Genomic DNA, 12,471 nt, shown 5'->3' on the forward strand with positions numbered 1-12,471 from the left:
ATTATCTCAAAGATATCCTTCATCTACTTAAAAAATAATTTTAAATAAACTGACTTACTCTTCAAATTTGTTTTGCATAGATACCTACTGTTTATAGTTGAAAATGATGTTTTGACAATGTGAATAAACCGTAATTTCATAAAACTTTTAATGAAGTCAGTTTTTATCTAAAATTTAGTAGCTCACCATATTCCCATTGTTAAACAAAAGATAAATGACTTCTATCATGATGATTCCTACAGTTAAGAAAAATTAGGAATAGAATTAGTTGAACAAACACAATTGGAGTGACACATATTCACAGCATTAGAGTTGTCTTCCTTTGTTTCCATAAAAAATGGGAAAATTCAGACATGTTGGAAATATAAAATATTTACTGTAATGTAAAAAAATAACCTTAAAAATGTTTCCTGTCTTACACTGTTTGAAAATGAAGGTCTACTGGTGCCAGATCAGATAAAAAGTTTTAATTCAGAGGTTTTCTATGGCAAAATATTGGGGTAAAATTTCTATCTGCTTGCAAAGCGGAGAAGTTGGAGGCATGTTTGTAATTTAAAAACAATTTATCAAAACTGTATGAATTTGACAAAATGCTTTTCTTTAGAGTTTGTGCATGATCTAAAAGATTTTTTTTTGAAATTGGTAAAGACAATGAAAGAGTTGTGACATTGCAAAACATGCTTATATTAGATTTTGACAATTCTTCAAAAATATCTGTAGTACTGTGGTTTCTGCACAACTGTGAACAGTAAGCATATTTTACTGAACACATGCATGACATGTATAGAATTTATAAGAATGTTTTTTCATAGTACTGTGGATTCATACTTATTAGTGGAATACCAATTTGTATGGATCTCCTAGGTAAACATTAACCACAAGTTTAATTGTTTAACAAAGGGCAAGTTTTCAATGGACTTTTATGCTGGCTTTAGCAAAACCAAGAAATTGAATATCTGAGAAATTGTAATCCTTATTGAATATGCAAAAATTGGTACCCATGAAAATAAATGAATACACAGTATATATGTGGTGGCAGACATATAACATTAAGTGAATATAGATGTGCATATCAGAGGTGAGGTAATCTGGTCATCTGAGATTTTCTTCAAAGGGGATGCTTTAGATATGTTTACAGACAGTTTTAGTTTGAAATGATTTAGGTGCAACTTCAACAAGCATTGTTTGTCAACCTTTTAGAATAATCCATATGTACATGTATCTTTCTTTTTTATTAAGTCACTTTAAAAAAAAAAGAATTCTATTTCAAATATTTTGCAGTCACAGAAACTTATTTCACTGATCAATAATCGCATAACATCCTCTGACAGGGGTAAACCAATAGACAACAATAATTGCCTCACATCCTCTGACAGGGGTTAACCAATAGACAACAATAATCAACTAATATCCTCTGACAGGGGTAAACCAATAGACAACAATAATCTCCTAACATCCTCTAACAGGAGTAAACCAATAGACAACAATAATCGCCTAAAATCCTCTGACAGGGGTAAACCAATAGACAACAATAATCGCCTCACATCCTCTGACAGGGGTAAACCAATAGACAACAATAATCGCCTAACATCCCCTGACAGGGGTAAACCAATAGACAACAATAATCGCCTCACATCCTCTGACAGGGGTAAACCAAAAGACAACAATAATCGCCTAACATCCTCTGACAGGGGTAAACCAATAGACAACAATAATCGCCTATCATCCTCTGACAGGGGTAAACCAATAGACAATATTAATCGCCTAACATCCTCTGACAGGTGTAAACAAATAGACAACAATAATCGCCTAACATCCCCTGACAGGGGTAAACAAATAGACAACAATAATCACCTCACATCCTCTGACAGGGGTAAACCAATAGACAACAATAATCGCCTAACATTCTCTGACAGGGGTAAACAAATAGACAACAATAATAGCCTTGCATCCTCTGACAGGCGTAAACCAATAGACAACAATAATTGCCTAATATCCCCTGACAGGGGTAAACCAATAGACAACAATAATTGCCTAACATCCTCTGACAGGGGTAAACCAATAGACATTATTAATCGCCTAACATCCTCTGACAGGTGTAAACAAATAGACAACAATAATCGCCTAACATCCTCTAACAGGGGTAAACCAATAGACAACAATAATCGCCTAACATCCTCTGACAGGGGTAAACCAATAGACAACAATAAACGCCTAACATCCTCTGACAGGGGTAAACCAGTAGACTTCCGAAAACTATGAATAACTTTTCTGAAAGATTAGGAAAAATATCTCAATAACCATTCAGAAGGAAAATTATGTACATGTGTTTCTTTTGTATTTTTAAATCCAATTTTTGTTGCCAAAAAATCTTGGTATTCATTGTTTAAAAAAGATTGGAGAAAGACATAGTCTAACAAGATTTTGCATATATCTGCTCACTATTTACTTATAGAAAGAGGTAGTCAATACATTTTATTTTCAATTGTGATAGTCTACCAGACCAATATATATGATAACAATGATATATATTTGTTGCAAGATGTATAAAGGTGTACATGTACATGTAATACCACCAAATCATAGTACGTCACATACTATATGAAAAAGGGTTGAAAAAAAATATTCCCTTGAATTTGACAGTTGTAGAAAATTAATCCAACATTTCATTGCATTAAAAAGTTTCTGAGTCTGATAAACATATATCTTGGGTGTTTCAAACCACCATTCTTTTTTTATTTGGTGTTTCTTTAAAATATTTTTGGAACTTGAGATGACATGGTCGTTATTAAAGCTTATAAACAGGGAAAAAGGGGTGAAAATTTGATTGGTCTACTTCCAGTGATGGTATATGCAATGAAATGTTATATGAAATTTTCAATGTAGTACTGGACAGGAAAAAACTTTACTCATGCCAAGTATTTCTTTATTTGAAACAAAGATAAATTCAGCACCATTTTTTGGAAAATGCCAATTTAACAAAGATTAATAGGGGAAAAACAATGGTGTTATTACTCCTAAAAATTTAGACCCCTCCAAAAAATTGATTTGGTTAATGAATAATGAAGATGAGAAATTATTATCAGAATTATGCATATTCATGAAGAAATAAGAAAACTCTTAATGGAATTGACACAAACATGTCTGTCAACATCTCCATCTTTGGATTTGTGACTAGATCTCAGATAATATAAAATTATCCCCCTCTTTTTTTTTCCACTTGAACTTAAGAATTTTTCACTAATGAGTTCATGAGCACCGTTCCTTGATGAATCTTGCAGTGTGGCAATGACAAACCCAGCTGCTGTTATGCATTAGTAATGAAGAGAACCAATGTTTGTGATAAGTATATATAATAATATGTTGCTGGTTCAAATTGACCACCCCTTGATGACCTCTGCATTGTGGTGATGTAAAGTATCTCACTGCTGTGCACTGGTCATGAGAAATACTATTATTTCCATTTAATATATTTTAGATCTAGTTTTATGAATTTGACTTCATAACACCACACACTTATTTTAATAACTGAATACTGTAATAATATCCTATATTGCTCATATTTTATTTTATATTATTGTGTATGTTTTCATTGACAACTTTTATACTTCCCATGTTTTATAATAGTTATCCTTCATAATCACTTGTACTATGATGTTTATGTATCTTGCCTGACATTGGGCCATGTTTGGTTAATAAAAATGTCTAATGTCTGACGTAAAGACTATTTGCTGAATCCGATTACAAAATTAATATACACTGATATATGATATTAGATTTTCTTTTTTTTGTCACATTTGGTTTCCATGGTGTTTTTTGGTCTCATTTGTTAAGACATGACAAATAATATAACTACAAAATTCCATTATGTAAATTATCAACTGTTTTTCTTTTACTCCATGATAATTTGAGCATGTCAATTTTTAGACTTTCTAGATTTACCGATCACTAGGATTTTCTTACAAAATTTGTTTGATTTTAAAAACATTTTAATTTCATATCAATTGAAATTATTTATTTTATTTTTGACATTCATGTAGATATATTTGATAAACAAGGATAAGCAGCCTATTTTGGATTTTGTAGGGAATTCAACAGCAGATGAAATCTTGAGTGGTAGGTAAAGTGTGCTTCAGTGTTGTCTGCTATATACTTCCTGGTGTTAGCTATAGTAGTCAGTTTAGTATCCTTTGCATGCTGGTGTAGTAAATGACCAATAAACATATGGTGGAAAGTACTCAAGCAGCTTTTTTCAGTTAAAAAAAAAAAATACTGGAATATCTGATGAAAGTTTTAAAGTTATAAAGATTGGTTGTCTATTTCATCATTTTGGGATGTTTTACTTCAAATGAAAGTTGAATCTTTCCTGGCTTTAGAAGTTAAAATCATATATGCCATTTGTGATTGGACATTTACGATTAAAAGACAACGCTTGGTTGAATCAAATGAAAAAATTCAATTTGAAGGAAAAATTTGATTATCTCGGATAACCTATGAATGGATACATCTCTTCTCCATAAACGTGTTTAGTTATAATGCTACTGAGATATATATAGAATAGTGTAACCAGTGTATTTAGTAGTTAGGATCAAGTAATGGCTCATCAAAGGAATTCAAGACAGATTGTTCTATTACCCACTCCTAACACTCAAAATAAAGCACAATCTTGTCAGAATTTTACACATAATGTTCAGCAAAATAATGGACAACGTTTTCAGAATTATACACCAAATCTTCAACAAAATAATGGACAATCCTCTCATAATTTTACACCAAATTTTACACCGAATACCAACTTTATTAATCATCCTAATATGGTTAATCCTAATCCAGGATTTGCACAGCCATCTGCATATAATTTTGGAAAACATGGAGTTCAGAATATTAATACAGGAAACCAGCAGTTTAACCCTCAACAAATGCATCAGACAGTAAGACCTAGTGGGAACCAGTTCAATGCACAAGCTGCAAGACCAAATATCAATCATAATGTTACTAATTCAAAACAGCAAACTGTAGGTTGTAATGCAGACCAGTTTGTTTTTGGCTCTAATGCAAAAAATTATGGAAAACAGTTTACACAGGGCCAACAGTACACTAGATTCTGTGATGGGCCTCAAAGAAGACATGTTAGTCCTCCACACCAGCAGAATTCATCAGCACAGTCAGCAATAAGACTGTCAGGACAAGCAAAGCAGAGTTCAGGACTTCTGCCATCACCACAGCAACATAGTGTAAACAACAATTACAACATGAATAGAAATGTAGGTATTACAAATCAGTGTCATAATCAAGCAGGTTCCTGCAACCGTAGGAATGCATCAAAAGTGGCAGGACATGCTCAAGAAAAAAGGCCAAGAGTGTTTCGACACAAACCCCAAGTTGGAATTCAGGCAAAAACTCCTCTGATAGCTTTCAATCAACAAAATACATCATCAGTAGGTCAAGGTTACAAAAGAAGAAGTTTGTTAAGCACTCCTCCAGTAAGCAAACTGGTTAAAAATGCTCCTAAAGCTAAGTTTTGCAGAGTTACAAAGAGGAATATTCCAATAAAACAGTCATATGTAGCATATGCTAAAGGTCGGAAAAAATCTCATGGCTATATTCAAGGTCACCAAAATGATGTAGAAAAGATGATGTTTAAATCTGAGGTTAAAATTAATCAGAGGAGTGACAGCACAAATAAGAAACCATTTGAGATTAGAGAAGTTCAAAATGTCAAGGAACAAGAAAATGTGACAGAAAGAAGTCACTTTGCAGGTCAAAAAGGATTAGATACAAGTAGTTCATCTACGGGAATTGTTCCAAAACTGAGTCAACTGCAAATCTCTGAGGTCAAAAAAGAGAACAATATTTCATACAGTTCAGTTAATCCTAAAGTCAGTAAAGTTAGCAGAGATATGACAAATCTCATTCAGGTGAAATTAGATCATGGCAGTGAAAATATAAATACTAAAGTACTTATAACACAACATGAGGTAAAGCCTACTTTTGCCTCACATGATGAAAGGAAAGTCACACATCAAATGGAAGTAAAATCAAGTTGTCCTTCTAACAATTCAAAGGTCAAGGTCAATAAATCAAATACTGACAGATCCAGTGGTAAAATGCCTGAAAGTTCAAAGGTCCAGGTCACTAAATCAAGTACAGAAATATCTAGTGGAAAACAGCTTGAAAGTTCAAAAGTCAAGTTGGTAACAACAAAAGCTGATTTACCTAGTGACAAATCTTCCAAAAGTTTAGTTGTAATGACTATAGCTTCAGATGAAAAAATAATTATTCCAGAAAAAGGCACCACTGAGAAAAAAAGTACAATAATAGAAAGAAAAGTGGAAAATGTGTTGAGTAAAACAAAGAAGAAGAACAACAATGAAAAATCAATGCAACCTGCTTGTAATTTACAGTTAGATATGACTGGTAGAAAAATAACTACTGCAACATGTGTGGATAAAAGCATATCAAATTATATAAAGTCAGCAGATGATGCACCAGCTGTATCTAATGTTACACAATCAAACCTTGCTGGTTCACTATCCAGTCAGACATCAAACCTTGCTGGGTCACTATCCAGTCAGACATCAAACCTTGCTGGGTCACTATCCAGTCAGACATCAAACCTTGCTGGGTCACTATCCAGTCAGACATCAAACCTTGCTGGGTCACTATCCAGTCAGACATCAAACCTTGCTGGGTCACTATCCAGTCAGACATCAAACCTTGCTGGGTCACTATCCAGTCAGACATCAAACCTTGCTGGGTCACTACCAAATCAGACATATCAAATTGCTAAAAGCATAAAGGCTTTGATAAACCAGCTTGACAAGCAAAACAAAGAGATGGAAAGCAGAAAATTACCACGTACAAAGGAGGAAAAAATGTTTTCTGATAAAAGTCATGTAAGTGAGGGGTTAAGTGATAAGAAAGATAAAGTAAAAAAAAGGGGGAAATATTTCATTTCAAAGGCTAAAAGTGAAAATACAAAAGCATGTACTGCTAAAAGAAGAGATGATGTAACAACTGCGTTTGGTGGCAGTGAGAATTCAAATAAGGGAGATAATGTTGGAATGGAACATATTGAAAGTAAATTTACTACTAAAAGTGAAGTTAATTTGACAAGGGGATCTGCTGAAAGTGAACATAAGAAAGTTGATGTACCAGCATGCAAAGTAACTCATACAAATGACAGCATAAAGTTTAAAAATAGTGCAGAAATTAAAATTTGTTTGAGGTCTGAAAAATGTTTTGTAAAGAAAGCTTGGGTGAATAAAAAATCATATGATTTGGTTGAAATGTCTAGTGATGAAAACTGGAGAACTGGTATTGAAAAGCTAAGCAATTCTAATACAGAGTTAAAAAGAATTGAGGAAAAAATGGATTCTAAAATATCATCGAAAAAACCACAACATAGCTCATTTAAGAAGGAAGTTGAAAATAAACATTTTAAAAGAAATGTGTCAATTGACAAGTCAAACAGTGATGATGAGTCAAGCCATCAGAAAGATAATAGTAAGTTATGTGGCTTGTTTTTGGTGCATTTCTATCTCTTCATTGCTTGCTGGTGAATCTTGCTTTCTTCATGCTTGATATTTATCTAAACAGTATTGGTTTTCATGCACAAATGACCTGGGGCTATCTTTGGGATATAATTGCAGAACAGAGACATGAAAGATTTACCTCAGATAAAAAACAGTATTGGCAGTTTGGTTTTAAATTTTTTCTGTTGATCTTAGTCACATGACTTGTCAGTTCAGCCGTTATATCTATATCAATATATAGTGTAAAGGCATTTGTCATAAAATCAATAGTCTATATCATCTTTCACAATTGCATCATATGATGCATAATTGTATAAAATATAATATTTAATGTTTAATAGATATAAGAAGATGTGGTATGAGTGCCAATGAGACAACTCTCCATCCAAGTCAAAATTTATAAAAGTAAACCATTATAGGTCACAGTACGGTCTTCAACACAGAGACATCATGACTAATGTACATGTGTGGACAAACGTTTAATTCTTAAAAGAGTGTAGCATATCAAAATTAACACAGGGTGTAGGGGTACTCCTGGCTAGGTGAAGAAGTCATTTAGGTTAAACCTTGTCCATCCATACTTACATACAAAATTGGTTTCTATTCTCTAACTTTAGTTTGCCTCATTCATAATTTTATGAAACTTATACACAATGCTTATAACCACCAAACACAGAATATCGGTCGAATTCACATGGTGTCACTTTCACTGTTCTTGCATTATGTCTCTTTATGAATGGAAAAATTGCTGAATTTGTAGTTTCAACACTCTTAACTTTATACATTGCTTTAACCAAAAGTTATGAAACTTATACACAATGCTTATTTAATACCACCAATTTAAATTTAATTTAGGTGGCGTCATTTTCACAATTCTTGAGTTATATCCCTTTTTAAATGGAAAATTTTGCAAAGTTTTTAAAGAAAATTCAAATGTCAGTAGGCTTGAATTAGTACATTTATTCGTGCATATTTACCGGCATGGACACATTCTTCTTTTATTTAAAGTTTTGAGCTATCTAGCAGACAAAATTATAAAGAAACTTTTTCACAAAATCTAGTTACTGCCCCTTAAGCTCATTTCCTGTATTGAAATTTTAGTTGTCCTCTGCATAACGCATTGCCGGGGACATAGAAATACCAGGCATCGGTCCGTCTTTGCGTTTGTCCGTCCGGTCTTGTTAGCGCTCTCAGATGTACAGTACTTACGAGATTTTTATGAAATGTAAATCATAGGTTTATATCAGCAATGTCTTGGACAAGTTCAAAAATCAGTGTGGATCAATTATTTTAAAAAGAGTTAAGCCCCTTAGAAACATTATTTATATGGAAAATGGCATTGTTAGCAGTCTTATGTGTTAAATTCTTGCCAGATTTTTATGAAACTTATATCATAGGTTTATATTAGCAATGTCTTGGACGAGTTTCAAAAATCAGTGCAGATCAATTATTTTTAAAAGAGTTATGCCCCTTATAAACATTAATTATATGGAAAATTGCATCGTTAGTGCTCTCATGTGTACAATTCTTGTCAGATTTTTAGAAACTTATATCAAAGGTTTAAATCAGCAATGTCTTGGACGAGTTAGAAAATCAGTGTCGATCAATTATTTTTAAAAGAGTTATGCCCTTGGAAATTTTGATTATATATGGAAAATTGTAATGTTAGCGCTCTCATGTGTACAATTCTTGCCAGAATTTTATGAAACTTATATCATAGGTTTCTATCAGCAATGTCTTTGATGAGTTTTAAAACTACTTAACCAGTTCAAACCAAATTTCCCATGATTGATCTTTAGGGGTCTAGATTATAGTTTATTATACCCTTTTTCTAAAGTGGGTGTTATTTGATAATGAGGTAGACTATTCGTTCGTCCATTCATCCTTCTGTCCCTACTTTGTTTCTGCAATTGCTCCTTAAATGCTTGACCTACAAACACGGCTGCCACTACTACTCTAATTACATGCAACATGTACCTAACATTGGTTTTAATGTAGATTTTAATATATTATATTCTCTTTCAAAATTATGGATAATTACCTAACAACCTTCAAAAATGGCTATCATTGTTTATAGTAACAACCTTCAAACATGGCTATCATTGTTTATAGTAACAACCTTCAAACATGGCTATCATTGTTTATAGTAACAACCTTCAAACATGGCTATCATTGTTTATAGTAACAACCTTCAAACATGGCTATCATTGTTTATAGTAACAACCTTCAAACATGGCTATCATTGTTTATAGTAACAACCTTCAAACATGGCTATCATTGTTTATAGTAACAACCTTCAAACATGGCTATCATTGTTTATAGCTCCCATAAATTGACAAAAAAATAAAGTAAGTAATATGGAAATCAAATGAAGTGCCACCAAATCTTGGTTAATTGTCACATATATTATCCCCATCTTATTCCAGTTAGCTTAATAACAGGGTAGACTCTATCCCCATCTTATTCCAGTCAGCTTAAAAACAGAGTATAATCTATCCACATCCAAAAATAATTCTTAATTCTGATCAAATAAACAAATTTTTTTAAAATTCTATAAAATAGTTATAGAACAGCTAGTTGCTTCTAAACTTTAGGAGGTGAGATAGGTTTCATTCAACTAGAGACTGATCATTTTTGACAATGGGCACGAATGTGTCATAACGACTTTTGAGGGCCTCCTTTTGAAATTCAGTTTTAGTTAAGTTCTTTTCTTTGACACCAGTCCTGTAATTCTAAGAGATAAAATAAAAATTTTGTTTCTAGGCCCTGTCATTGTTTCATGAAAAATTTTCTTCCCTGTCTAGAAATTAGATTTTAGTCATTTATGATACAGCCTTAAAAATGTTATTTAAAAGTATGAATTTTAGTTCGAGTTTTTTTTCCATTTTTAGCAATTGAGGTGCCACTACTCAACAATGTACTTTGAAAGGTTAATCTTGGTTTAATTGATATATGATATATATATATATATATATGTATTTGTATAATACATTTGTATTATATTATATAACTGAAAAATTTTTTTTCAGTTACATTGTGAAATACAATCTTTCAATCAGTTTAATTGAAGTCTGGAGCTGGCATGTCAGTTAACTGCTAGTAGTCTGTTGTTATTTATGTATTATTGTCATTTTGTTTATTTTCTTTGGTTACATCTTCTGACATCAGACTCGGACTTCTCTTGAACTGAATTTTAATGTGCGTATTGTTATGCGTTTACTTTTCTACATTGGCTAGAGGTATAGGGGGAGGGTTGAGATCTCATAAACATGTTTAACCCCGCCGCATTTTTGCGCCTGTCCCAAGTCAGGAGCCTCTAGCCTTTGTTAGTCTTGTATTATTTTTAATTTTAGTTTCTTGTGTACAATTTGGAGTTTAGTATGGCGTTCATTATCACTGAACTAGTATATATATTTGTTTAGGGGCCAGCTGAAGGACGCCTCCGGGTGCGGGAATTTCTCGCTGCATTGAAGACCTGTTGGTGACCTTCTGCTGTTGTCTGTTCTATGGTCGGGTTGTTGTCTCTTTGACACATTCCCCATTTCCATTCTCAATTTTACATCTACATGTATTAACAATCATAGTAAAATTAACACATATACCATACACATTTATCATATATCATATACCAGTATGAAGTATTATATTGTAGTGCTATATCTATAATTTATATGTTTTACATTATATTATATATATCACAATTCAACCTTCACAACATTATAGCATTTCAAAGCCTCACTTTTCCTGTCATGATTTTTTAAACATCAATAACTTTGTCAAACATTTCAAGGAATTTTTTGAAACTTGGGCCAAGCTTTCTTATGATCTAAATTTTGAAATATTTTTTTTTCAATTTTCTTAATTTTTCTGATTAATCTACATAGTTTTTATTTTGCAGTCTTTCTATGCAACCTTGCAATGTCTACATGTCTGTCAGGTAGGGTTCACCTGACCTTGACCTCATTTTATGGGTCAGTGATCAAGGTTAATGATAAAGTTACATGGTCAAGTCCGTATCTCAGATACTATAAGCATTAGGTCAACTTTGTTTTGTGTATGGAATGATTGAAGGTGTACACACATGTCGAAACTGATTGTTTCATCCGAACTTGACCTCAATTTCAAGGTTCATTAGACAATGTGAAGTTCATATGGATTGGTCTATTTCTCAGATACTATAAGGAGTAGGGCCACTATATTTGGTGTATGGAATGATTGTAAGGTGTACATGTCCATCTGACAGGGTTTATATGACCTTGACCTCATTTTCATGGTTCATTGGTCAATGTTTTTTTTTTTGTAATTTTGTCAGTTTATCAGATATTATCTATACAATAGGTCAAATAAATTTGGTGTATGGAATGATTGCAAGGTGTAGATGTCTATCTGGTAGGGTACATATGACCTTGACCTCATTTTCATGGTCCAATGGTCAATGTTAAGAATTTGTGGTTAGATCTGATTCTCATGTACTATTAGCGATAGGACCACTATATTTGGTGTATGGAATGATTGCAAGGTGTTCATGTCTGTCTGGCATGGTTCATCTGAACATAGAACATTGATAATGTTAAGTTTATGTGATACTTGTAATAAAAGCTTCATATTACAGACTTTCAACATGAATTCAATGATATGTAAAACAGGTGAGACATTTCAGCGTGTGCACACTTGTTTGACATGTGAGAAAAATAATTTTCCGACAACAGTTTGCAACACCTTTATGTTTTATCCTTACTTACACAGAGGTGAACAAGATTTGTATAGACAAGTCTTTTTCAGTCAGTTATTGCCACCTGATCTCTTCATTTTCACTACATACCTGTTAGTATGTCATATGGTATGACATTTTTTCTCCATTCAAATGTTGAAAAAATTATTTTTCAGTTACATTGTGAAGTATTACAGGTCATATATCATTGTCCCAAATATTTCA

General features: G+C 32.7%; 1 protein-coding gene across 3 annotated transcripts in view; it reads left to right on the forward strand.

The window, feature by feature from the left end:
- LOC127736119 (SMC5-SMC6 complex localization factor protein 2-like) overlaps positions 1-12,471 on the forward strand; it is an 80,030-nt gene that overhangs the window by 5,053 nt on the left and 62,506 nt on the right. Inside the window, exon 3 of one of the 3 annotated variants that reach the window (XM_052246660.1) lies at positions 4,087-4,116. The exons of 1 other annotated variant lie outside the window; for it this stretch is intronic. In XM_052246660.1, coding sequence (XP_052102620.1) covers positions 4,087-4,116 — 30 coding nt within the window. Of the gene's footprint in view, positions 1-4,086; positions 4,117-4,137; positions 7,507-12,471 lie in introns of those variants that run through there. One more of the 3 variants, XM_052246659.1, reaches the window with a different exon arrangement.

This window comes from Mytilus californianus, unplaced genomic scaffold, assembly GCF_021869535.1.
Source record: "Mytilus californianus isolate M0D057914Y unplaced genomic scaffold, xbMytCali1.0.p SCAF_3, whole genome shotgun sequence".
NCBI classification, from domain to species: domain Eukaryota; kingdom Metazoa; phylum Mollusca; class Bivalvia; order Mytilida; family Mytilidae; genus Mytilus; species Mytilus californianus.